Raw genomic sequence first — 26,473 nt, forward strand, 5'->3', positions numbered from 1 at the left:
AGGCATGTGCCACCATGTCCAGCTAATGTTTTCCATATATATTAGTTGGCCAATTTCTTTCTATTTATAGTAGAGACGGGGTCTCGCTCTTGCTCAGGCTGATTTCGAACTCCTGACCTCGAGCAATCTGCCCTCCTCGGCCTCCCAGAGAACTAGGATTACAGGGCCAGCCACCACGCCCGGGCCCTAGGCCCTTTCCTTCCTGATTATGTCTGGTATTCTTTGGCTACCAGGACATGGAGATAGCCACAACATGTTCTCTTTTTGTGGGTTTGTGATACGTGGGGTGTGTTGGGATAAAGTGCTGATTTAGGAATTAGTAACCTGAATTCAAACACATACTTTTGTTTCGTTGGGGGAGAAGGAAAAACCAAAGCACTGGGCAAACCATTTTTCCTCTCTGTACTTTAGTTTCCTTTGTACTTCATACTGAAACATTGATATTCTTCCTGCCCAAGCCGATCTGGGTTTCTTGAAGATCAACTCTGTTAATGCTACATAGTTCAATTCAGTAAATGTTTGAGTGCCTTTTTTATGCCATGCTTGTGAAAACACTTCAGAAATTATGCAACTATAAGGTAATGCCATCATAACTGATTCATTGGAAATAACTCTGAGTAATGATTACATTTTGTTTCTTCCCAGTGTGCACATCCACACTGAAGTTAACCTGCCACCATTCACATGAATCTTACTGTATTTCAGTGACTTGGTTGAGTGTAATGTGTATATGTGGTTTTCTCTTATGTATTTTCACTGTGGAGTACAGAGGAAAAGCTTGCTTTTAATTAAAAAAACAAAAAACACCGTTGGTGGCATTTTAAAAGCCAGTCTACCTGGTTCTTTTGTCTCCACCCAAAATTGTTGTTGGGTGGCTATAGCATTACTCACCAAATGAGCATACCAGACAACCACATTCTTATAAGTCATCTTTAGGATGAGACAACACTTGAGATACTTCAAAGTCATGCCTTTTTATAATCTTCCCCAATACATGAGATCACAAGCATAGATTGTGAGGGGTAGAAATTTAGTCTTTCTGCAGATAATAAATCCTTTTATGGATTCTCTTCCACCTAGCCTGTTAAGAGTAGAATGTATCAGAGAGGAGAGAAATGGGAAAATTACATCATTGCCTTGGTATTCATATAAATCTAGTTTCTAGTTGTTGAATCTGTCATTAATAGCCATACTGTGGCCACAGCTGTAGATCTCGAGCTTTGGAATAAATCTCAGCATTGCTGTTGGAGTCCCTGTGAATCCTACAAAAGCCTTTGCAAACACTTGATCCTGCTCTTAGTCCCTTAAACTCTAAAAAAGGAGTAGGCTTAAAGCTAAAAGCTTCTCTTCCATGTCCTCAACTTCCTGCTCTTCATTGCAGCTGGCTTCTTGGTGATGGCTGTGTCCTAAAGCATTAATCTGAAGGTCCTGACAGATAACTCCTCAGTTCAGCTTCAGTTTGGTAGTATCAGGACTACCTCTCTGATCTCTCCTGTGAGAAACATCCATCAAACACATCTTGTTTATCCACAAATATCATGACTTTGGGTCTTACACTGCTGGACAGCTGCCTACCTATCTGTCTTCTGGTTTGAATGCAGCTCAGGAAGTGTGCAGGACTTTTGAAACCTTTTTACAAAGAAAAGAGTAATTCCTCTCTCCATATTTGAAAGTGTGGGAGGGATAGTTCTTACCTTCTCTAACTCTGGTACTGGTCTACTTCCTCACACGCCAGGTAAAGGCCTGTCCCTTCTATCTCGAGCCTTTAAGCTGTGTGCAATTATGAGCTTGAATACTCAGAATCAACCAGGGAGCTAGACTTTTTGGGGAAAATTTTTTAAACTGCCTGTTGACACTGGTTATAGAGAGGTTAGAGAGTTCATTGCCTTAAAAAAAGTTCATTTCCACTAAAATGGGAATTGCTGGACTGTATTTGTAGTATAAGAAATGCTAAGTGTTGAAAAGGGACAAATCCCCATTTGGGGATAGGGGAAGCAGGCAAGAAGGGTTGAAATAGAAACATAAAGCCAAACAAAAACTTTATGGCCCCAATATTTAAAATAATTTGGGATATTATATTTAATACTGAATCAGTTGATTGATGGGAATTCTGAGATGGAAATTCTTAAGGTGAATCTAGCAATTGATGTATTTACTTTTCTGGCTAAATATAAGTGAACATCTAACATAATTTTCAAAAGTTTATTAAATTACTCATTTAAGATCTCCTAGATTTTTTTGTGAAGTTGTAGTTTTCAAACAAGTTGTGATTCACTAGTGGGTTATGAAATCAAATTTTAAAGATATGAAACAGAATAGAAAATTATTAAAATATATCACACATAGTAAGTGGATATTGTGAAACCCCTTTTTATTTTTTTTTATTTTTATTTTTTTTGAGACAGAGTCTCGTTTTGTTGTCCAGGCTAGAGTGAGTGCCGTGGCGTCAGCCTAGCTCACAGCAACCTCAAACTCCTGGGCTCCAGTGATCCTTCTGCCTCAGCCTCCCGAGTAGCTGGGACTACAGGCATGCGCCACTATGCCCGGCTAATTTTTTATATATATATCAGTTGACCAATTAATTTCTTTCTATTTATAGTAGAGACGGGGTCTTGCTCTTGCTCAGGCTGGTTTTGAACTCCTGACCTTGAGCAATCCGCCCGCCTCGGCCTCCCAAGAGCTAGGATTACAGGCGTGAGCCACAGCGCCCGGCCTGAAACCCCTTTTTAAAAATAACTGTTGTGATGTGAAACATTCTTATTTTGGATTGTGGTCATCAGTTTCAAAGTTTATGTAGTCACTGCTTTAGAGGATACAAAGATAATTAAAACTCCATGTTCTCAAGGAACTTAACAGATTCCTATACATGCGACTTAATATGTTTTTCTCTTGTGTATTGCTCAGAATTTCATGCTCTGGATGGTGGTTCTAAGCTCTTCTTGGAGTTAAGGTTCTACAAAGTAAATTGCTAGGAATAGTGGTAGTGGTTATTATCTTGCGGGTGTTATTTTTAGATCACAAGATTCTTTTAAGGTATCTGTGTTTTACCCTAAGATAGAGATATTGATGTATAAGATTATTAATAAAAGTACTTTCACCTAGCCACTTGTCGAGTATTCTTGATGGTCAGTATTCCTTGCAATTTGCTGACAGATGGTACCCCAATTCGGATAGCTTTTTTCCTATTGGGAAGCCCGCTATATTGCTTCTAAAACTTTTCGAAAATGGGATGGATTTAGCTATTATTTCTTCCTGCATCTGTGAACCTCTTTTTATAGCTCTTCTTCAGGAAACGTATAGTACCTAGCTTAAGCTCAAGAAAAGCAGTTTAAATGAGAAGTAGTTTTACAGAATTGTCTTTCATTTAAGTAATTGCTATTTCCTATTCTGTTACTCCTCCTAGGGAGGGCAAAGCATTATACCTTGATCGCCAAAATAGTCTCTTTTGTGCTTTTATTTGTTGAGGTGGTTTTCCCAGCTCCCACTAGCACTTATATTATAATCTGTAACACTACGCATTAGGGGTACTGCTTAATTTTTTTTAAACAAAATTACTGCCCTAGGACTGTTTGTTTTTAAGGAAGAAAATTATTTCAGATTTACTGATGTTTATGTTAGGCTCACTTCTCCCTTTGTTGCTGTCTTAAGGAAGAAAAGGCCAAATTCATTAGGGCGAATGTAGACAGATTATACCTATTTGGGTGGATGTTATCACAAATGATTAGCACTTAGAAGTATGGTGTTTCCTGAGATTCCTAGGTACTGGCTGTTATGATTCCATGACCTCTTATCTGCAATTCTGTAAAATGCTCCGAAAATGAAAAGGCTTTTCTTACTCTATTTGGTGGCTTATCCTGATATGAGCCGATAGGAGGCCATTATTGCTTTGTTTATCCAAGTTGGTCTAAATTATCCATACATTTCACTGGAAGAAGAAATATTAATGCTCAATTAAGTAGATCCCATTGAGAGCATGAGCCTGATACTATAACATATGCATTGTCTTACCTTTCTAAAATATGGGAAACACTCATGTTCTGAAATCTGTACCAAAGAGTTTTGGATGAGGACTTGTAGATCTGTATTAATACTCTTGGTGATCGTGTTATTGATTTTCTTATGTGTACTGTTGGTCTTATTGTAGAAGTAGGAAAGTAGCCAGTGTAGTGACAAGAGCATGGGGTTTGGGGCCAGATAGACCTGCCATGATAACCTTTCTCAATTTCGGTTTTGTCCTTTATCAAATGAGTTCAGTGATGCTGCTCTGAGTTTGATAGTAGAGATTAGTTGAAATAACATAATTCTTGATCAGAATTAGTTTTTTTCCCTTCTTATAGTCTTAACCTGAGAGGGATCTTTTTAAAGTAAAACTAAATGTATGTTATTATTTATACAATTCCTTTAAAAAAACAACAACTTAGCTTTACTATGCTTTTATTCTACCTGTTTTGCAAAATGGTATTTATTTCTTCCTTTTTTACTGTCTATCTCTGGCCCCTAGGGGAGCATGTAACATCAAGGTTTAAAAACGAGGTGGAGAGGATGGGTTTTGATATGAACAACGCCTGGAGGATTTCCAACATCAATGAGAAGTACAAGTGAGTTATATGGGTCCTTGTGGACTGTTTCTCAGCCATTGCCTTTGCAGAAACTCTAATTCTCATGTGTCAGAACATTTAAACTTAGACTTTTTCTTTGAAATGGACTTATATTTATTAAGTCTAAATCTGTGGTCTCCAACCCCCAGACTGAGGACCAGTACCGGTCCATGACCTGGTAGGAACCAGGCCACATGGCAGGAGGTGAGTGGTGGGCCCGCAAGCGAGGCTTCATCTGTATTTACAGCAGTTCCCTATTGCTGGCATCACCACATAACCTCCGCCTCCTGTCAGATCAGCAGAGGAGCACAAACCCTACTGTAAACTGCATTCAAGGGATCTAGTTGTGTGCTCCTTATGAGAGAATACTGCCTGATGATCTGAGGTGGAGTTGAGGTGGTCATGCTCATGCTGGGGAGTGGCTGCAAGTACAGATAATCATTAACAGAGAGGTTTGTATAGTAAATGTAATGTGCTTGAATCAGCCCCAACTATCCCTGACCCCAATCTATGGAAAAATTGTCTTCCATGAAATCAGTTCCAGGTGCCAAAAAGGTTGGGGACCACTGGTATAAATGTGTGATCTTCAGAGTACTTCTTGAACCTTCTGTTCCTATTGCTGTCTTTGGGAGTGGAAAATGATTCTTACTTACCAGGATCCTGGAACCTTCCTTTCTACCCTCCCCCCAGGCCTCTGTTCTCCCTGGCACAGGCATGACTAGATAATACTGTGTTTACCTGTAGGCTGGCAGTTTCCATTGTTCTCATCACCACTAAGCATCACATTTAGAGATAGGATCAGTGACCTCATAAGCAGTGACAAAACACTTAGGAGCTAGTTTGTATGACTGTAATTTTATTCTAGATTCTATGAAATAGAAGTACAGGTTGAGTATCTCTTATCTGGAATGCTTGGGACTGGAAGTATTTCTGATTTGAGATTTTTTTGGATTTTGGAATTTGCATACACATAATGAGATTTCTTGGGAATGGAACCCAAGAATAAACACAAAATTCATTTGTTTCATATACCTTAATAGCCTGAAGGTAATTTTATATAATATTTTAAATAATTTTGTGCATGAAATAAAGTTTTGACTATGGCCCATCACATGAGGTCAGGTATAGGATTTTCCATTATGGTGTTATGCCAGCACTCAGTTTCAGATTTTGAAGCATTCTGAAGTTGTGGATTAGAGATTCTCAACCTGCATTACTCTATTCTTTAATATATTGATTTAAAACCAACTTCACAGCTATGATCATTTAACCATTAAATGTTAATATAATTATTAAATATTTAGTCTTTACCTGTTTCCTTAAAACTTTTAAGTGCTTTGGGTGGGGAAGGGCAGTTAACTACTGTGATGTGTGTGATCCAGGTTTTTATAAACCAAAACAAAGTTGTCTAGGAGATTTAAATTAATATATCCTCCTCCTAAATTTCCTTGCAACACCAATCATTTTTGTGGTCCTTTGAGCTGCCTTAAATTACCATACTGTTTTTCTGGTCTGTTTGTGGCCAGCCATCAGAGTGTTTTCATTTTTCATTTGAAAAGCTACAGCTAATTATTATACACAGCTTTTAACCATAGGCCTTGGCCTAGGATTTAAGAACCCAGGGTGTTGTGAAGAAGTCAGTCGCTGCTGACCTGTCTTACCTTTGCCTATTCTCAGTGATAAGTCAAAGCAGAGAAGGAGAGTGGAGACAGGAGGGGCCTCAGAGAGCCTGAGGCTGCCATAGGCTTTCGTGAGTGTAATCCACCTTTCCTACACTGGAAACTGTTTATCCACAAGAGCAGCTAGTGCTTATAGAGCGGCAAGGGTAGTAGAGTACCTATAACACAATGAACTTAATGTTCAGAAAATTGAATCTGAAAACTGTAAATTAAACCAAGCTTGTTGGAAAAATGAAATCCCTAATATGAGTTTTAAAAATTTGTCTGAGTTTACTAGTTCCACCTCAAAAGCAGTCTTCAGGTGTTGAAAGTTCATCATACTACAAAGGAAGAATGAAAGTATAAAACAAAAGAAATGGGACTCACAGAGAGAGTATTAGCTATGATCACTCTGTCCCAGGTTATTTTTAGAAGTTTGTGCGTTAGGTGTTAGGAATTTTTTGTAGCTACTCTTGGTCATAGCCATTCTCCTTGTTTAGTGGCTTTTTAAATTACTCATACTTTATTGTCTAGAAATTGAGAATAGGGAGAGAGATTTAGTGGAAAAAATAATAAAAATCTCCAACTCCTAAGCCAGTTTGTGTTTTTCTGCCTCTTCCCCTAATGCATAGGATAGGCTAGAGCAGAGGTAGGTAGGGGACAGTTTGTGTGTTTTGGGATTTGGATTAAAGGTTTTATTGCCTTTAATATCGAAAAGGAAAATTTGGTTACCCATAAAGAAACATTGATCTGTAAGGATAAACCTATCAGAAGTAGTGCTTCCCAAGACAGCAGCTTGATTAGCATGTAGCTAGTATCTGTCTTCCCTAATGAAAAAAGAGCTTTTTTTCCCTGGGTGTAGGTCTGAAGTCTGTTTTATAGAAATTACGATTAATAGCATAGTCACAATACTAACCTGGCTCAATAGTTTGTGTATGTAACAAGTAGGCTGGCATTTGGTATTGGTTCCACATACCCATGGCTACACTTGTTACCTATAAGTAGGACACTCTGTTTGGTTCAAATCAAAGAGTAAATTATAATCATGTGAGGTCTTTGGAAACTTAAAATTGTGGACTTTTGTCCTTCATGTTTCCCTCTCACAAAAGCCTGTAAGACAGGGTGTGGTAGAGGTGACGCAGACTTTGTTTTGTAATTGGTATGGGCAGTTGTGGAGTTAAAAATGACCTATATATTTGTTATGACAGAGTTATAATGGAGAACAAAGAGACTGCCCATGCCAGCTCCTTTTTTTCCATTGATAGTTAAGATTGCCACGTCCTAAAAGGCAGCATCAAGTGGAAATCCAAGATAGTATCCCTTGATATATACATAAACAGTTAAAGCAACCCATTCTGTTGATGGACCAAAATTCAAATAATGTTCCTCATTGCGTTTAACTAGCTCTTTGGTAGCATAATCAACATCCTTATGCTGGCTCACCTAGTATATCTCCCTCTTCTTCCCATCTTCTCTTCTATTTTCTTCTCTTCTCCCCCTTTCTCATCTTCCCTGTTAGGTTATGTGGTAGCTACCCCCAAGAGCTCATAGTCCCTGCCTGGATCACTGACAAAGAACTAGAAAGTGTAGCAAGCTTCAGGTCTTGGAAGCGCATCCCTGCCGTCGTCTACAGGTAAGTACGCTGGACCAGCCCTAGCTTGGGCTTGTGCTGTTGCCCACTGCATGTGGTCTGCTGCCTCTGCTGCTGCTAACCTGGGAAGGGAGGGTTCAGAGAATTTCCAGGCAGGTCTGTACTTCTTACTGCTAAACCTGCTCCTCCAGTGACACACTGGTCCTTGCTGTATCCAGAACACTAGCTTGGTGGTTCAGTTGACATAGATAAGAACATTTTAGTAAAATAGTTAGCTGGACTTGCCATTTCAAGATGATTCTTACATTTTGTGAGAAGATAATCTGTTACCGCATTCAGCTTCAGATGTTAGGAGGGCTTTTGGATTCAAAGAGATAAGTCCTAGAAAGTGAGAATTGGGAGTATAGAGTTGAGTCATCTGTGATTGTCTTTGTGGTTGAAACTTTGATACATGGAAGAACTCGGTTTTGAGAGAAAGCATTTAGAAAAGAAGGCTGGGGCTTGACTGGATAGAAGATTTCGGTGATCAGAGGCATGAGAGCCAAGGGATGCAAGTTCTAGATGGGGACAGTGGCATGGTGATGAACTCAGATTTTGGAGTCACAGACATGAGTTCAAGTCTATTCTGATACCCCTTGCTGTGGCACCTTTAGTTAGTTCCCTAACTGACCTCAGTCTGTTCCTAATGAATAAAATGGGAACACTTAATTTGCTGCTATGCTGTGACATCTGAATGACAGCCTATAATCACTGGGCTTCTCTTAGCAACATTGGGAGTAGGTTGGATCCCTGCGTGCTGCTTTTTATAGTTCTGTGAATATCTCAGTTCTCACGGGATTGTGTTAAATTTTTCAGAAGTCATTCCTCCTCCTCCTGGAAATATTTCCGACATTACCATCTTGTTACACTTATACTCTCCATTCCATTTTCTTAGTTTGCAGACTTTTTTTTTTTGACTCTCCTTGAGTTGGGCCAGTGTGGTGGCTCAGTTAGAAATAAGTCTTTTGTGCCAGGAGGCATTCCTCTGAAATATTGAGGTTGTAGGAAGGGATTTTTCTCCTGTGGAATTCCCGTGGAGGTAACCAGCTTGTTCATTTAGTCCACTGAATTCTGATGCTCTCCCTGAATAGAGATGGAAAGGTATTTGCTCTGACCCAGGGGAACCCATTAAGTTTTCAATCTCAATTTTCATCACTTGTTTTCAGAAACCTCTAGAAAAGTAGGTCAGTAGATTTACTTATCACTCAAGTGGTAAGGATGATACAGGAATTAGAGAGTAGTGAAAGCTGAAGGGATTTGAGTCTTGTCATTGATCAGCCCAACTAGAATGGGAAAAGCAGCCAGTTGCTGCTCTGATCAACAGCTGTGTTAGGTTAGCAGCCCTGGCATCTGTGGGGCTTGCAGACTTTGAACAAAAGGGAGAAGCACTCTCATTTTTGGAGAGTGAATTTTCTCCTTTGGCACAGAAGCCTAAGAGTGTTAGTTGAAGAAAAACTTCTTAAGAGTATAATAAAAATGGAAAGCCTTTCTCACCCTTCTGAAATTTATTCTAGAGGGTATGAGGAATTCTCTCCCTTTCTAGAGACCCTAGAAAATATATAAATGAAAATTTTTATTTGCAATTTTTTAGAGGAAAATCTGCTTTCAAAAGATTACAAATGAGCCAGGCGCGGTGGCTCATGCCTGTAATCCTAGCACTCTGAGGCGTGCAGATTGCTCAAGGTCAGGAGTTCAAAACCAGCCTGAGCGAGACCCCATCTCTACTATAAAAAAAAATAGAAAGAAATTAATTGGCCAGCTAATATATATAGAAAAAATTAGCTGGGCATGGTGGCGCATGCCTGTAGTCCCAGCTACTCGGGAGGCTGAGGCAGGAGGATTGCTTGAGCCCAGGAGTTTGAGGTTGCTGTGAGCTAGGCTAACGCCACGGCACTCACTCTAGCCCAGGCAACAAAGCGAGACTCTGCCTCAAAAAAAAAAAGATTACAAATGAAAGTTCTCTGTATAGTCCATATTAAAATCAGGCAGGCATCCTGGAACCTGGTGTCTGTCTCAGAGCATGTATCTTGTATTTCTGAGCTCCCAACTGGGTTGCTATATTATTTGGGAGTTTTGTAAGGGGTATGTTGAAGAATGTTTGTAACATTACCAGTCTTCTGCTTTGCCAGCCTGGGTGGCAGTATGCCTCTGAATCTGACTTACATTTACTTAGTTTAGTTTTCTGTAGGCTGCAGTAACGATTCCTGAATTTGCCAGACGCACTTACTTGACAACACCATGCTGAACCAGTGCCTGATTAGGGCTTTCTTCTACTGTGACAAGAGAGCACTTAATTGGATTTATTATTGAAGGCAGAGATTGCTCTAACACAGCAAGATGGTGCAAAGGGCACCCATCTATAGTGCAATTCACAGCTCCCCTTTATGCCTGTGGTGATTATTAGAAACTACCAGTCATTTAGGGAGCTTGCCTAATTCTAAGTTAGGGATAGTTAAAATAATTATGTTTCTATGTAAAATTGGAGCATTCATTGTTTTAGTGGGGGGATATCATACATTTTAATTTTTATACATTTCCTGATTCTACTTGTTAAAGTGATAGAAATGCTTTTTTCAGTGATTTTTAACTATAGTGTTTGAGTTCTCTTTCGTACATTCTAAAGCATTTTAGAGGACTGCAGAAAACAACTGTTAACTGCAATAGCTTAGTTGAAATCTATTATAATGCCAGTGGCTTTTAAAACCCAAGACCCAGGCTGAAGAGTGCCATCTACTGCTCCTCTTGGGCACTGCTGGGAAGCATTGCAGAGGAAAAGGATGCTTAGGAAAGGCCCCACAAGTTTTTTTTAAGCAGAAAAAAAGATTTTATTGGCTCAGGGAACTGCAGAATATCAAGCCAGGACCATTTCCATCTTTTCATTCTGCCTTCCACTAGCCTCTTCTGTGAAGCTTTGGAGTCATTCAACTCAGCAGTTACCCAGTGCCTGTTATTTACTAGGGATCATTTTAAGAATCGGTGAGGTTTTATTTCTAGTTTGGCTCCATTCAACATGTGAGCAGGTTGAGCATGTTGGTAGTATACAAGTACTTTTAACTACTTGTCTACCAGTGAGGGAGGATTTTAAAACTACAAGCAGTGGGTAGTTCCAGTGGAATTTGATTATTCCCAAATTTAACTTATGGCTCATGAGCTTTAGGATTAAAACAAAGATCTCATATTGTTCCCTGAAGAAGACAGGTAGATTCAGTAGTATGTTTTATTTAAATGCATCTATGTCATACATACGTGTTTGTATGCATATGTGTGTTCAAAACAATTTTTAAAGGAAAGTAAGACATGGAGAGTTTCCTCTGAATAGAATTGGGGGATTGAGGGATATTTAAATTTTTTGCTTACCAGCTTTTGGTTCTGATTTATTTTTACAGTGAACTGATTACTTTTATTAAAGAAAACTTTACTCTGAGATATGCCACATACAGCTCACCCCGTTAAAATGTACAACTTAGTAACTTACTATATTCCAAATTGTGCAAACATCACCACAGTCAATTTTAGTACATTTTCATCATCTGAAGAAGAAATCCTATACCCATTAGCAGTCCTCGTTCTCTCCCCAGCCACCCTAGCCCTGAGTAACCAGTAATCTACTTTGTGTTCCATAGATTTTCCTATTCTGGACACTTCATATAAATGGAATCGTATAGTATGTAGTCTTTTGTGTCTGGTTTCTTTCACTTAGCGTAACATATTCAAGCTGATGTTATAGTATGTATCAGAAGTTTATTCCTTTTTTGCTGCCAAATAATACAATTTTTCTAACATTTTAATTGCTAAAGTTTGCCTAATTAGGAAAAGCCTGGGTTTTAATACCTTCTTAAAGTATACTATGAGTACAATTTCTGGTTTGTCTTCTTGAAAAAGAACCTGTCCAGAGTATGATTTACTGAGGTTGGTGCTGTTCCTTCTAAGAGCCTGAGAAAGGATAGCTGGCTCATTGAGCTATCTGCCTGTAACAAAAGCAGTTTGTGAGTCATGAAATCTTGGGAATTTTGTAAAGCAATTCATTGTGGGCCAGGTAAGTGTTTCATTCCCAAAGGTGAGATCTTGTTTTGAAAAGAATCCCCAAGCCAGCTGTGAGTACAGTTGTTGCAGTGGACCCTCAGATGTCAGTGAGGCAACACATTTTTCTCTCTTTTGGCATCTATTATGCCAGGACATTCAGGGTCAGTGTTTCAAAGGAGAGAGAAATCCTTCATTGGGTAGTAGAATTAGTGTAGTATTTGTAGATTATTTTTTACCTTATTTTCCAAAAAGTAAAGATCCAAACATTTCAGTTATGAATATTTTTTCTAAGAGCACAGTCATTTTGTTAACTTTACAAAAATCTCTGATAATTGAGAACGATATGTATAGGTTTTGTTTATTTTTGTTGATGCATAAGACCTCTGCCCGTTTTAATACTGGGAGGACTTGAAGCTAACCCAGCACTTACTTAGAGACAGGCTATTTGTTAAGGCACTTTAAATCCACTACTTTTACTTGTGTGAGTACAGAGCATCTGAATGGGGACCCCTGGGATGGGTACAGTTGTTGTCTCTTGTTCCCCGCACAGGCACCAGAGCAATGGAGCTGTCATTGCCCGCTGCGGACAGCCGGAAGTTAGCTGGTGGGGCTGGCGAAATGCAGATGATGAGCACCTGGTGCAGTCAGTAGCCAAAGCTTGTGCCTCTGACTCCCGATCGAGTGGCAGCAAGCTGTCAACTAGGAACAGTTCTCGAGACTTTCCCAATGGGGGAGACCTTTCTGATGTGGAGTTTGGTAAGGTGCTCCCTGAACCCATGGTGGCAATTTTTATAGCATCCGAGAACCTTTTCTTGAAATGGCCTTTTCCTTAGAAGACATAGGGTTAATTTTGTAGAAGTATGATGCTTCACTTGATGGGATCATTTGAGGAGTCATGGGTCTTGGCAAAGACCAGAAAGACCCTTTGTTTTAAAGTTGGTTTAAGAGACTAAAGTGTTGTCTTTCTTGCCATCGTGACAAAAATTAGAATATTTATGTGATAGGGACTTGCAGTGTCTCTAGACCATAGGGGGCAATATTGGGTTTTATGAAAGGAGGACTATAGGTGTAGAAATGAAGTACAGAAGATTGGGCTGTGGACCCCACGTGTGCTCTGGGAGTTGGTGTTTGAGAATAAATCCCCATCAACTTTTGTAAGAAGGCAAGATAGACTATAAAGTGATAGAAGTCCTTTGTATCAAGGGTTTGGGTTAGAGAGTTTCATTTTATAGATCTTTTTTTGGTATCATAGTATGTGCTGTGGTTTTAATTTTGCACAGTTCTGGGAGAAACTGGTTCATTTAGTCCTCCCCCTCCCCCATGTCCCTAGATTCTTCTTTGTCAAATACTTCAGGAGCAGAGAGTTTAGCCATTCAACCGCAGAAGCTTTTGATCTTGGATGCACGCTCCTATGCAGCAGCTGTGGCAAACCGAGCCAAAGGAGGCGGCTGTGAATGCCCAGGTGAGGTGTATGGTGCTTTTTCCTCCAATCTTTTTCCTTAAGAGTCTCCTCTAGCCCATGCTCAACTGAAACTTAGTTCTCAATTTGAAGTGAGTGGTAAGCCATATTCCTTATCCGGTCTTAAAAGAGCCAGAGCTTCTCTTTGGATTCTTACCCCACTGTGTATGTTCTTTTCTGGGGAGAAATGGAAGAAGTGCAGTGAAGCCACATAATCTTCCTTCCCTGTGCTAAACCCCATGTACATGATAAGGAAAGCAGATCCTCTTCCATAATAAGGCTTGTTCATGTTTGAAAGCTGCTGCTTTAGTGGGCTCGATTTCTCAGCCTTTTGGTTGCCTTTGACCAAAGGGTATGCCTCATCACTGGCCTCCTAACAAACTCCTCACTGAGGTCCTCTACTCAGGAAACCTGAGGTGGAAATTGAAGCAGTAAATACCAAATTCCAGTAAGGTGCCTCTGTCCTGACTTGAAACACTCCTACCGTTGCAATGCTGGCTTTCCCCAGGGAGAGGACCCTCTCCCCTCACCCCCACGCTGGCTGTGTGCTGACGATGTAGGCAGAGGCACCAAGCTGCTGCTTTAGATGTGATCTAAGTTGGAAATTGAAAAGCATCTGTACCAAGGTGAAATTTGAATGCACAAAGGCATTTTTCTGTTGAGTTCTTTTAGAAGAGAAAGCCACAAGTTAGATGAGGCCCAAGAAGTAAACCTGGGTAAGATAGAAGTTTATAGGTCTTTCTTTTAAAAATGAGTTTTTGTCGGCCGGGCGCGGTGGCTCAAGCCTGTAATCCTAGCACTCTGGGAGGCCGAGGTGGGCGGATTGCTCGAGGTCAGGAGTTCGAAACCAGCCTGAGCAAGAGCAAGACCCCGTCTCTACTATAAATAGAAAGAAATTAATTGGCCAACTAATATATATATATAAAATTAGCCGGGCGTGGTGGCGCATGCCTGTAGTCCCAGCTACTCGGGAGGCTGAGGCAGCAGGATTGCTTGAGCCCAGGAGTTTGAGGTTGCTGTGAGCTAGGCTGACGCCACGGCACTCACTCTAGCCTGTGCAACAAAGCGAGACTCTGTCTCAAAAAAAAAAAAAAAATGAGTTTTTGTGTCAATGTCGTCTTCACAAATCTAACCTTCCTTTTTTACCCTTTTCAAAAAGACAGCTAAAATTCAAAAGCACCGTTTTCCTCTTATAATAAAGCACTGGGCTAATAAATAAAACATTGAATAAATTCAATGTTTTGAAACTGCATCAAAACATTGCAGTTTCATTAGGCAGCAGCTGCAGTGGGTGTATTTTATAGCCAGTTTGCTGCTTTTAAATTTGGCCATGTGGGCTTTAAATTCAACATATTTATTTGTGTTCTCTTTATTGTTCTTTCCAGAGTATTACCCGAACTGTGAAGTTGTGTTTATGGGGATGGCAAACATTCATTCTATTCGGAGGAGTTTTCAGTCTCTGCGGTTGCTGTGCACTCAGATGCCAGATCCAGGAAAGTAAGACCTTGGCTTTCATTTTTTACTGCTCTTGAAAAAAAGAGTTTGGAGTTGGCTTTCCTTCTGTTTCTTGGTAAACTTCAGTTATACTTTCAGTCTCTATGAATGTCTCCTTCCTGAGTCAGAAGCATGACGGCATAGCGGAAGAGCTGGGAGAAAATCGAGCCCTTTGAAAGGTTTTAAAATGTGCACACAGAACAAATCTTGGCCCTTAGAACAGAAGCATTGCCTTGTTTTTTGGGGACCTCTCCCTTCGCTTCTACATTGCTTTTGGCCCAGAGTAATTTAATTGTTTGATTTCTGATGTCCTTAGTGACACTTACCTGCTGTGAACTGGAATGTTTTACCATGAAGAGTGAGAATTTATTCATGTTCTAAAAGGGTTAAACTTATTATTAGGTCAGTTCCTCTTACATCTCTCAATTTCTAAACTAGTCTCTCATTTACTCAAAACATTATCATTTTTATTGCTTATTAAAAATGAATGGCTGGCATTTGCAGTGAGGAAGGTGAAATAACACCTCCTCCAAGAGTACTGTTTGAATACAAGATAAATTAGAAGGAATGTTCTGTAAAATAAATATTGACAGATAAATATTTAAAAGCCCCTCTTTTACTATTTCAGAAGCCAGAGATACGGTGCCAGAGAAGACAGAATTTTCTTTTCCCTGGTTGTGCTGGGTCCCATACTTGTTTCCCTGGGTCCTGTTCTGTAAATCTCAAGATCAGGTTTTGCTGCGATCTTTATTTGATTTATCAAATCAGATGCTCCCTGAACCACTTGTACTGATTCCCAGTAGCAAATGATTAAATTCATCATAGTTGCAATCAGCCCAGAGGGTAAAGTGGTGTCCTTTCAGGAAAGCTTGACTGAAGAAATGAGCTTGCTGCTTTCCTTTGGGGATTAGCCTTTTGCATCTACTACACAGTTCCTAGGACCCAGCTAGCAGCACTCTTTCCCCTAAGGTGGGCTGTAGGAGGAGCCTGGCTTCGGACCCAGGAGATCTGCCATGAACTGACTGTGGCCTTGGCCATGTGGCTTAATTACCATGGGTCTCATTTTTCTTGTCTATAAAATGAAAAGGATATAATCAATACTACACGATCTGATAGCTTCCATGTACTAAAATTATTTCTTAAAAAGCTGTTTTTGAAACTCAGAGTCAAAAAGGTATAATAGTCCTAACCTGGTTCATATCAGTATCTGGGAGGTGGGGAGAGGATTAAAGAAGGAAGCACTGCTTTTATGTATTTGGCAGCAAATCACAATGAAGTATTAAAGTATTGAAGTATTTTCCTTGTAAATTAAAAGCAGCTGTGGCAGTGATAGGACAGCTATTAAGCCGCCCCCCCCCCCATGTTTGGGACTGTGGAGGGTGAGGGGATAGTATGCTTCTACTTCAGTTTGCCATGAGGACAAGGGAGTTTGGGGTCTCTTAGCAGTACCTCCTTGGCTGGCAGATCATTTGGAGTGCAGCTTCTCCATTAGGCATGGACCACACCTGGTATTGAATAATCAACTGGTATTGAATAATAGTTCAGTTAGGTTCAGGAGAACCTCACACTGGTTCTCTTGTTTGTTTCTCCAGGGGCTAGGAAGTAATTTAGTATTTGCTCCCTTAAGCTTTATCTTTCAGTTTCTTTTGAGATGTGAGGAATGAGAATAAATAATCAGGGAAAGAAAATGTTTTTCAGGTACCTACTAGGAGGTAGAAAGCCTTGAGATTGGATTTTAACCCACAACAAACTTAGAATTCATTAAACAGTAGGCCTCTTTACTGTATTCTAGGCACTGTGCTGTGGGTATGTTTGTGACCGAGACAGGGTTAGCTGTCTAAGGAGTTAAGGTCTGGTTGGTAGACCAAACTAATCTATATGAAACCAGTGTTTATGCATGACATTCTCTTTTCTGTTTGCCTGGCAAGACCCCCTCCTTAGATTTTTCCCAAAATTCATACTCATTCCCTAAGGTTTAGTAGTTCTTTATAACCTTCTCAGAGTCCCTGGCAGAAGTATTTATTCCTTCCTCATATTCAGTGTTTGAAGACCTGGATTGTCATCTTAAATACAAATCTGGTCTCATTTGGAAAAAATTCAAACTCATTCATCGGCATTGGGAGGGGTAGGGGAAAGCACAAGAAACAAAATGTCAACACAGTTAAAAATAAGAATGGTCTGCTTGTGATTACTCTCAAGGGGCAATTCTTGCTTGATAACTCCTAAAGGCCTTTCATAAAAAGATTCATCTAGATCCCTGCTGAATCCAGTCTGTGTTAAGCCCAGCAATACGGTGTGGCCATTAGTGTGCTAATTTGCATATGTCTAAATCATTAGGTTGGGCCCATCCAGTTTTAGTCAATAAACATTTAGGACTTGAGTAGTAGGTGTTAGTGTCTGGATAATAGGCAATATGGTCTGTACCATTTTTGCATATGGCATCCAGCTTATATCCTATTATAGACATATTTATATTTGGGTTTTCTTTTATGAGAATTTTTTTGGGCAGAGTTGCTGATTATTAAATACAAATATTTTCTGTTTTACATCTTAGAAGTGGCTACATTTCCTTTAGGTGGAGAGTCCAGAAAGAGCTATTTTTCTTATACTGTGCATATTTATGGACTGAAAAATATTAAATATTTTCTGAGAAATTACCTATATAGATTTTGGAACAAAAGGTGGTTGTATTAATCAGTGTCTCTTTCTTTTTTAAAGAGATGGGTCTTGCTCTGGCTGGAGTCTGGAGTGCAGTGGCATAATCATGGATCACTGTAACCTTGAAATCCTGAGTTCTAGCGATCCTCCTGTCTCAGCCTCCCAAGTAGCCAGGACTACAGGCACATGGCACCGCACCCAGCTAATTTTTAAGGTTTTTTGTTTGGTAGAAATATGAGGTCTTGCTATGTTGTCCAGGCTGGTCGTTTGATCAATCTCCTGGCCTCAAGTGATCCTCCCATTTCAGCCTTTCAAAGTGCTGGGATTATGGGTGTGTGCCACTGTGCCTGGCATACAGTCTATTTCTAAGGCTCTCCTCTATTATATAGTAGGGCTTGGGTCTCATCCTTGGATATGTTTTATAAACAGAGTTTTTCTGTTTGTTTTGCCAGTGTTATATTTGAAGAGAAAAATCTTTAGGAATTGTTTTTTAATTTGACAGGCATTGGGCATAATGCAACAAGTCAAAAATCAGTATTTCCTTATCTCCTCCTGTTTTTTAGTTGGCTCTCGGCTCTTGAAAGCACTAAATGGCTCCATCACTTGTCTGTGCTTCTAAAATCAGCACTTCTGGTAGTGCATGCTGTGGATCGTGATCAGCGACCAGTGCTAGTGCACTGTTCAGATGGCTGGGACCGTACCCCTCAGATCGTGGCCTTGGCTAAGCTCTTGCTGGACCCTTACTACCGAACCATAGAGGTCAGTGCATCTAAAGGGGAGGGCTGAGTGGGGGAAACCTGAGGGTTTTATGATCAGGTCTAAAGAAAGTAAAATTTCTTTGTTTTTAATCATTATTCCTTTACCTTGAGCTAAATTGTGATGGTACCTACCATAGTTCTTGTCCCTTGTAAAATGGGGCAGATTGTGGGTAACAAGGTATTAATATAGACATATTTCTTTTGTAGCCTATCTACTTGGATAAGTTTTGGCTACCCCAGGAAAATGGGGCTCTGTAAAAGGATCTTGGCATGTTTATTATTATATCTAGTATCTAGTACATTTTTAGATATTACCACAGAGTGTTCTGTGGAGAAGGAGCCCTACTCTGAAATAACCATCTGTTGGGTTAAAGATGTAATAAAAGCCATAAAGTACCCCAAAATATATGTGAATGTTTGTAAAAAATCTGAGGTTGGGAAGAATTTTACAAACATAACTTTGTAAATATAACACCAAAGGCAGAGATTTAAAAATAAAAGAAATTAAGAAAAAAAGGTGTGGCTTTTATATAGTGAATGAAAGAGGCTAAAGATATGAACAGAATCAAGAAAGCTTAGATAAATGCACAGTTAGTACCCTTTCAATGATGGAATGGAGTTGAGAGAATTGGGAAATTTCCCTAAGCGTGTGTCCCATCAGGGATAGAGCCTTTGGCCAAGGAGCTGGGCTGGATGGGCTTACTGGGAGGCTGTTAAAGGGGATCACTGTCTGTGACACCAGGCTTGGGACTGTCACAGTCTGGATAGTCCAGCACACATGGTCTTTCCTGGGTGCTTCCCTGCAGGGTTTCCAGGTCCTCGTGGAGATGGAGTGGCTGGATTTTGGCCATAAATTTGCTGACCGGTGTGGTCATGGGGAGAACTCGGATGACCTGAATGAGCGTTGCCCAGTGTTTCTGCAGTGGCTCGACTGTGTTCATCAGCTTCAGAGGCAATTTCCTTGCTCTTTTGAGTTCAATGAAGCATTCCTTGTGAGTTTGGGTTTGCGATTCTTCGTTTGAAGACTGTCTCAGTTTGAGGGGGTGTCAATACAAATGTTAGTGGGCCATTTTTCACATGAAACTATGCAGCCTTTTTAAAGTTTAATAGGCGATTTTTTTTTTTTTTTGGAGACAGAGTCTGGCTCTGTTGCCCGGGCTAGAGTGCCGTGGCATCAGCCTAGCTCACAGCAACCTCAAACTCCTGGGCTCAAGTAGTCCTTCTGCCTCAGCCTCCCAAGTAGCTGGGATTACAGGCATATGCCACCATGCCCAGCTAATTTTTTCTATAGATTTTTAGTTGTCTGGCTAATTTTTCTATTTTTAGTAGAGATGGGTGTCTCACTCTTAGGCTGGTCTTGAACTCCTGACCTCGAGCGATCCTCCTGCCTCAGCCTCCCAGAGTGCTACGATTACAGGTGTGAGCCACCGTGCCTGGCTGAGGGGTGATTTTTTTTTTTCTTCCATTTTTATTAAAGAAAAAAAAAAAAAAAAAAACAGTAAACAGGCATTCGTTTACTAAGTGAATCAAGATATACTAGGTTATATAAAGTCCTTGGGTTTTTTTTAAGCTTAGCTTCTAAAAGGGATGATAGAAAACCTAGACAGCAGTTAGAAATAGAAGCAATCAGAATATCCCATGCTCCCTCCAATCCATCTACCAAACCCCCTAATTCTGTCCCATGCTCTCTGCCCCCTCTCCTTTGACAGAGATTGCACCCTATCCTTGCCTTTTTCCAGCCCCTCTGTCTGCCAGTACATCATCTCCCATCCTTTCTCATCTGTTCCACTGACTGGTTCTCTGCCTTCCGTATCAGCATGCTTCCCTCCCTCTCAGACTGTGACCATTAGCATACATACGTGTTGTAATGTCTCCCATTTTATCAAAACCCTTTCTTGGTCCAGAATTCCCCTCTAGATATCATCCCATTTCTCTCTTCTTAAGAACAGCTCCTCAAGTCTTTCACTCCTTGTTATCTCCAACTCCTCTTTCCATTCTCTCTTAAACCCACTCCAATCAGGCATTCATCCCACCACTTTATCAAAGCTGTTCTTGTTAAGGTGACCAGTGACCTGTGCCCTTCATGTTGCTAATCCAGCGATCAGTTCTCAGTCTTCATCTTTGATCTGTCATTACCATATGGCACAGTTTAACCACTTCTTCAATTGCTTTCTTCAGTTACCTTATAGCACTTCCTTGCTCTTAGTCTCCTCTTACCTCGCTGGCTAGTCCTTTCTGTCTTTTTTGCTGATTCATGCTGATCTCCCCAGTTCTGAATGTTGGAATACTCCACAGCTCAGCCTCCAGGCTGCTTCTCATCTGTGCTTCCTCTCTAAAGTTCCCATCCAGTCTAGTAGCTTTAATTGCCATCTATATGCTAATGAGTCCCATATTTATACATCATCAGCTCAGACCTCTCCACTTAACTGCAAACTCACATATCCAACTATGTGACTACTCAGTGTCACCATTTGGATGTCTTAATGGTATTTCAAACTTAATAGGTTCAAAACTTTATTCTTGATTTCTATATCTCCCTTACCCTGATCTTCCAGAAGTTTTCCATTTCACCATATGGCAACTGCATCCTTCTGTTCGTTTAAAGCAATAAACCTTTATGCTATCCTCATCTCTTTTATATTCCACATTCAGTCTATCAGATTTCTGCAGCACTGATTTCAGAATATATCTAAAACCTGATTACTTATTACCACCTCTACTGATGCCACACTGGTCTAAGCCACCATCATCTCCTGCCCTAATTCCAGAGAGTCAACCCAGCACAGAGTCCCTTCTAAAACATAAGATAGATAATGTCATTCTTCTGCTGAAAAACCTCTAGTGACTTTACAATTTCACACAGAGTAAGAGCCAAAGTCCTTAAAATGGCCTACAGAGCCCTCCTAGAGTTACCTGTCGAGGCTCATTTCCCACCATTCTCCCCTTGTACAATCTCCTTTAGTCACACTGGCCTCCTTGCTGTTACTCAAAAATCACAAGCATGTGTGTGTGCAGTTGCCTCTTCCAGGAGCATCCTCTCCCCCCCAGATGCCCATATACCTGCTCTCACTTCCATCAGGTCTCAGCCAGTGAGGCCATCCCATACTGCCCCATACCTGTCCTTTTCTTCTCACCCTGCCTTGTACACCATCGCTCTGGTTACCCTTCACCTACAGCTAGAGCAGGCTCCATCAAGGCAGAAGCGCTGGCCAATTATTGCTACATAGCCAGCATCCATATCACTTCTAGGGCATGTGAAATGCTCGATAATGATTTATTGAATGAACAAGTAGTTTTACAGGTGTGCTCTCAGCTCAGACATGAGTTGTATCCAGACCTGCTCATGTACTCAGTTCATATGCTTTGTCACTTGTGAGAGTGGCTGTTAACTCAGAATCTCAGACTGTTTACCAGGGAAGCTAAGAGTGGGGATGCCAACAATCTGTCTTTGGATGGTGGTTGGGGTCAGGCCCTGGAATTAGTGGTATGAGAAGGAGGCTGTTGAGTGGCTTATTGGGCTCCCCCAGTGTGACATAGTGAGCTGAAGTGCCGTCAGGGATGTCAGGATAGGGTGACTCAGCTGGGCTGAGTGTCTCAGAAAATGCATGGCCTATTGCTTAATTTTTGCCTGATTGAACTCCCCTAGGTGAAACTGGTGCAGCATACCTATTCCTGCCTCTTTGGAACATTCCTGTGTAACAACGCCAAGGAGAGAGGAGAAAAGCATACTCAGGAACGGACATGTTCTGTGTGGTCGCTTCTTCGGGCAGGCAATAAGGCTTTCAGAAACCTACTGTACTCCTCTCAGTCAGAAGCCGTGCGTATCCATTAGCCTTTCCTGCGTGATCGGAAGGAATTTGTGGGTGGGGGGCATATGGGAGCCTTTCTGAGTAGTGACTGTTTGTGAAGGCATCTCTTCTGTCTCCAGGTGGGTTGTGCCATTTTTTCTCTACCATTCTGTCCTGAGAAAGGCCTGCTTCCTGGTGGTGCTTTGACCTTCCGACCATTCTCTGCTCAGGGTGGTTTGGCTTAAAATACATCTCTACTTTGCCACCCTAAACCCGAATCTTTTCCAGCACCACCTCCACAGCTTATTTCTAGCATGTTCTGTCTAATGAGTGAAAGAGGCAGTTAAATTGCTTCCTCTGCCTCCATGCCCATAGTACCCTCCCTTTGTTAGCAGGCAGTGATACCCACTACAGCTTCTGTCTTAGAGCAGGAAAATGTGTGTCACATGGGCAGTGGGCATGTGTGTTTTTGTGAGTCTCTGCTCACATGGAGATCTGGCAAGCCCTTTAAGACTTTGTTCCCCAAAAGAACATTTTGTTAAGCAGAGAAAAGGAGGCATGTACATCTGTGTGTCAAGATATAATGTTCCCTTTGTCAGAATGTACCTTAGATCCTAAAGAAGTCAAAAGGAGGCTAATTAGAGGTTATATTGCTTTGCTGGACTATTAGTATGCTTCTCATTACATTTAAGTAGTCAAAATATTTATAAGCTAACTGCTTCTCTCTCTCCTTCACTGTGCCTGCTGGGGAAATAACAGTATAGGAAGAAAATATCCTCCTTTTTACATGATTAATTTAAATGATCCTATAAAACAGGTTTGACAGTGTCTACTGAAGCCATGCTTTTGTATCAGAGGAACAGACAATCACTGTCTAACAGAATGACTCGCTTTCTTATGTAGTAAAAGCAACAAATTAAGCTGATGAAAATCATTCATTCAATAAAGGTGACCTGAGAAATAGTTAATGAGAAAGGAATCCTTAAATCCTTTAGATATTCATGCCCACAAGGGGCTCTTAGGTGAAAAATATTGTCATGTATAATCTCTAGTCCTGTATTGGTTGTCTTACGAAATAGACCTGCATCCACAGGTGCTGCCTCTTTGTGGAGACCCTGCTAGCCCTGTTGAGTGTTCCAGCTGGGTACTTGTTCTCAATCCTCATTTCCAGACATTTCTAGAAGACTTATTGGGACATGTTTAAACCTATGTACTCCCCTCTCTCTTCAGGTGCTGTACCCTGTGTGCCATGTGCGTAACCTGATGCTGTGGAGTGCCGTGTACCTTCCCTGCCCATCCCCGTCCACCCCTGTGGACGACAGCTGTGCACCATACCCAGCCCCAGGCACCAGCCCTGATGATCCCCCTCTGAGCCGGTGAGCCCAGGGGTCATGCCACAGGCCTGACTTCCTGTTTGGGTATATTCCTATGTTGGGATATGCCCAGGAATGGCCAGAGATCATTCCATTGTCTAGCTCTATAACGTCTTTCTTAGATCTCTGCAGTTTTTTCGGGGAAGTTATAATGATTTTTGGGTTATGAAGCTCTAAGAGCCTTGTTTCTTTCTGGAAGTGAGCTGGGCCTCGTTGTTCCTTCCTTTTGCATGCACTGAGCAGTTTCTCAGTTGTAGAACAAATCTTCTGGGTTCTCTGTGACCCCCTGGTTTTTGTTTTCACCCTCTGCTCTGTGCTCCTGCTTCCTTGCCACGATTAGTCATCTAAGGCTTGAAAGGCAAATGCAGTCAGATGATAGAGAGTTTGGCTTTGCCACTTGTGAAATAGCTTTATTAAATTCAGATTGATAATACATTAATTAAAAATATATCAAAAAATCAACAATGTTAACTTTGCCACCAGCTGAGAAACACAGCAGCATCATGAAGAATCTTTTAAAAATAGCAATTGCTGTTAGCTGATTGGCATGTATGGGGCATTGGGTAAAGGTGGTGTGAGGAAATCTGCAGACTAGGAGAAAAACTCGGCTTTGCTGCTCTAGCAGTCTGCGCCTCACTCTAAGGATGCCACAGTTCCATGAGTAACTGTAACGGCCAATTATGAAACAACAGCCCGTTAAAACCTGTCATCTCCTACTTCCCTCTGTAATAGTCTCTGAGATTCTCATTTCACCCAAACTCCTTTCTTTTAGGCTACCAAAGACTAGATCATTTGACAATCTGACCACAGCCTGCGACAACACAGTGCCTCTGCCCAGCCGGCGCAGCAGTGACCCTAGCCTGAATGAGAAGTGGCAGGAGCACCGGCGCTCGCTAGAACTGAGCAGCCTGGCTGGCCCTGGAGAGGAACCTCTTGCTGCGGACACCCTGGGGAAGCCCACCAGAGCGCTGGGGGGTGCTGAGCTGTCTGTTGCAGCTGGAGTGGCCGAGGGGCAGATGGAGAACATTTTGCAAGAAGCCACCAAAGAGGAGAGTGGGGTAGAGGAGTCTGCCCACAGGGGGAGCACCGAGATGCAGGAAGTCAAAGAGGAGGCTCTCTTAGCAAAGGAGAGCAGGAGGAAGACGCCTGAGGGCTCAGCCATGGGACTTCACCAAGACCCAGAACTGAGTGATGCTGCTCTGAAGAGTAATCCAGGCCCAGGCCTGTCTCTGTTCTCACAGTGTATTCCTGAACAGCAGGGTGGGAACAGTGTTCTCCCCAGTTCTCTCCAGGCCCCACCCATGGGAGAGAATTCCCAGGAGCTCCCTGTGGAGCAACTTCCAATAGGAGAGATGGCAGAGGATAATGAGGAAAAAGTCCTAGTCCCAACAGATGGAAAAGTTGGCTATACCTCACAGTCACATTCTCTACCTTCCCAAGTCCCTTTTGAGACCAGAGGACCAAACCCAGACAGTTCCATGGACATGTTAATGGATGACAAGGTAAAGTCAGAAAGTGGGCCCCAAGGCCAACGTAGACCTTGCCTGGTGAACCCGGGCAGGTTCAGTAGCAAGGACGTGCTTCCCCAAACCATGGAGCCCAGGCTTCCAGAGAGGAGCCTGGTTGAGAGGCCCCAGGTGGGGTCTCTGGTGCACAGGACTTCCCCTGGCAGCACTCTCAGTCCAACTCGTTCCCCTTGTGCCTTGCCTTTAGCAGAATGTAAAGAGGGGCTTGTGTGCAACGGTGCCCCAGAGACTGAAAACCAGGCCTCAGAGCAGCCCCCAAGGCTTAGCACCCTCCAGAAGTACCCTGCACCCAACGGGCACTGCGCCAGTGGAGAGGCTGGTAGGAACAAGGACTCACTCAGTCGCCAGCTGTCTGCTACAAGCTGCAGCTCTGCCCACTTACACTCAAGGAACTTGCACCACAAGTGGCTGCACAGCCACTCTGGAAGGCCGTCTGCAAGTGGTAGCCCGGAACAGCCTTCCCGCAGCCACCTGGATGATGATGGCATGCCTGTGTACACGGACACGATCCAACAGCGCTTGCGTCAGATTGAGTCAGGCCACCAGCAGGAAGTGGAGACCTTGAAGAAACAAGTTCAGGAGCTGAAGAGTCGCCTGGAGAGCCAGTACCTGACCGGCTCCCTACGCTTTAATGGAGACTTTGCAGATGAAGTGGTGAGTAGGCTGTGGTTCCTCCATAGCTGCCTGAGGAGACAGGGCACGCTGAGGCCAGGCAGCCTTTGTGCTCAGTGCATGGTGATTGGTACAGATTTCTAAAAGGACTGGGAAGGTCCAGAGTAGCCCTGTGGGGAGAGGCTGGAGATCAGCCTCAGCCGTGTAAATGGCAGCTTGCCGCTGCTTTTCTGCTTTGCCTGCTTTCCCCAGATGTCCTTAGGCAGTTAGAGAAAGAAAGGAAGAAAGTTAGCACACACTACGTGGTTGATCAAATTGCTTCAGAGGGAGGATCACACGTGTTCTAAAAGGCTTGAACTCCTGGACAGAATGACATTTATAGGGCAATGCCAAGTATTCCTATCAAATTGTAGTTCCTTCCTACCTTAGTAGCTAGTAAAGTATTAGCCCTCCCAGATACTTCTCTCTCCTCTCTCCTCCCCTTCCTCTTCCAACCTCCCCCCTCCTCCCCTCCCCCTCCTCCCCCTCCTCCCCCCTTCCTCCCCCTCCCCTGTCTCCCCCTCCTGTCTCCCCCTCCCCCCTTCCCCCCTTCCCCCCTTCCCCTCCCTCTCTCCTTCCTCCCCCTCCTCCTCCCTCTCCCCCCTCCCCTCCTTCCTTCCTTCCCTCCTCCCTCCCCTCCCTCCCCCCTCCCCCTCCCCCTCCCTCCCCCTCCTCCCCCTCTCCCCCTCCTCCCCCTCTCCCCCTCCTCTCCCTCTCCCCCTCCTCTCCCCCTCCCCCTCCTCTCCCCCTCCCCCTCCTCTCCCCCTCCTCCCCCTCTCCCCCTCCTCCCCCTCTCCCCCTCCTCTCCCTCTCCCCCTCCTCTCCCTCTCCCCCTCCTCTCCCCCTCCTCCTCCTCT

General features: G+C 42.3%; 1 protein-coding gene across 8 annotated transcripts in view; it reads left to right on the forward strand.

The window, feature by feature from the left end:
• MTMR3 (myotubularin related protein 3) overlaps nucleotides 1-26,473 on the forward strand; it is a 134,506-nt gene that overhangs the window by 98,801 nt on the left and 9,232 nt on the right. For all 8 annotated transcript variants that reach the window (XM_012763878.2, XM_012763879.3, XM_012763882.2 and 5 more), the window contains 10 exons: nucleotides 4,502-4,598; nucleotides 7,776-7,889; nucleotides 12,460-12,665; nucleotides 13,240-13,371; nucleotides 14,754-14,865; nucleotides 18,084-18,279; nucleotides 19,085-19,270; nucleotides 21,925-22,095; nucleotides 23,297-23,442; nucleotides 24,212-25,619. In XM_012763878.2, the coding sequence (XP_012619332.2) occupies nucleotides 4,502-4,598; nucleotides 7,776-7,889; nucleotides 12,460-12,665; nucleotides 13,240-13,371; nucleotides 14,754-14,865; nucleotides 18,084-18,279; nucleotides 19,085-19,270; nucleotides 21,925-22,095; nucleotides 23,297-23,442; nucleotides 24,212-25,619 (2,768 nt within the window). The remainder of the gene's footprint in view (nucleotides 1-4,501; nucleotides 4,599-7,775; nucleotides 7,890-12,459; nucleotides 12,666-13,239; nucleotides 13,372-14,753; nucleotides 14,866-18,083; nucleotides 18,280-19,084; nucleotides 19,271-21,924; nucleotides 22,096-23,296; nucleotides 23,443-24,211; nucleotides 25,620-26,473) is intronic.

The sequence above is a fragment of the Microcebus murinus genome, chromosome 22, assembly GCF_040939455.1.
Source record: "Microcebus murinus isolate Inina chromosome 22, M.murinus_Inina_mat1.0, whole genome shotgun sequence".
Lineage (NCBI taxonomy): Eukaryota > Metazoa > Chordata > Mammalia > Primates > Cheirogaleidae > Microcebus > Microcebus murinus.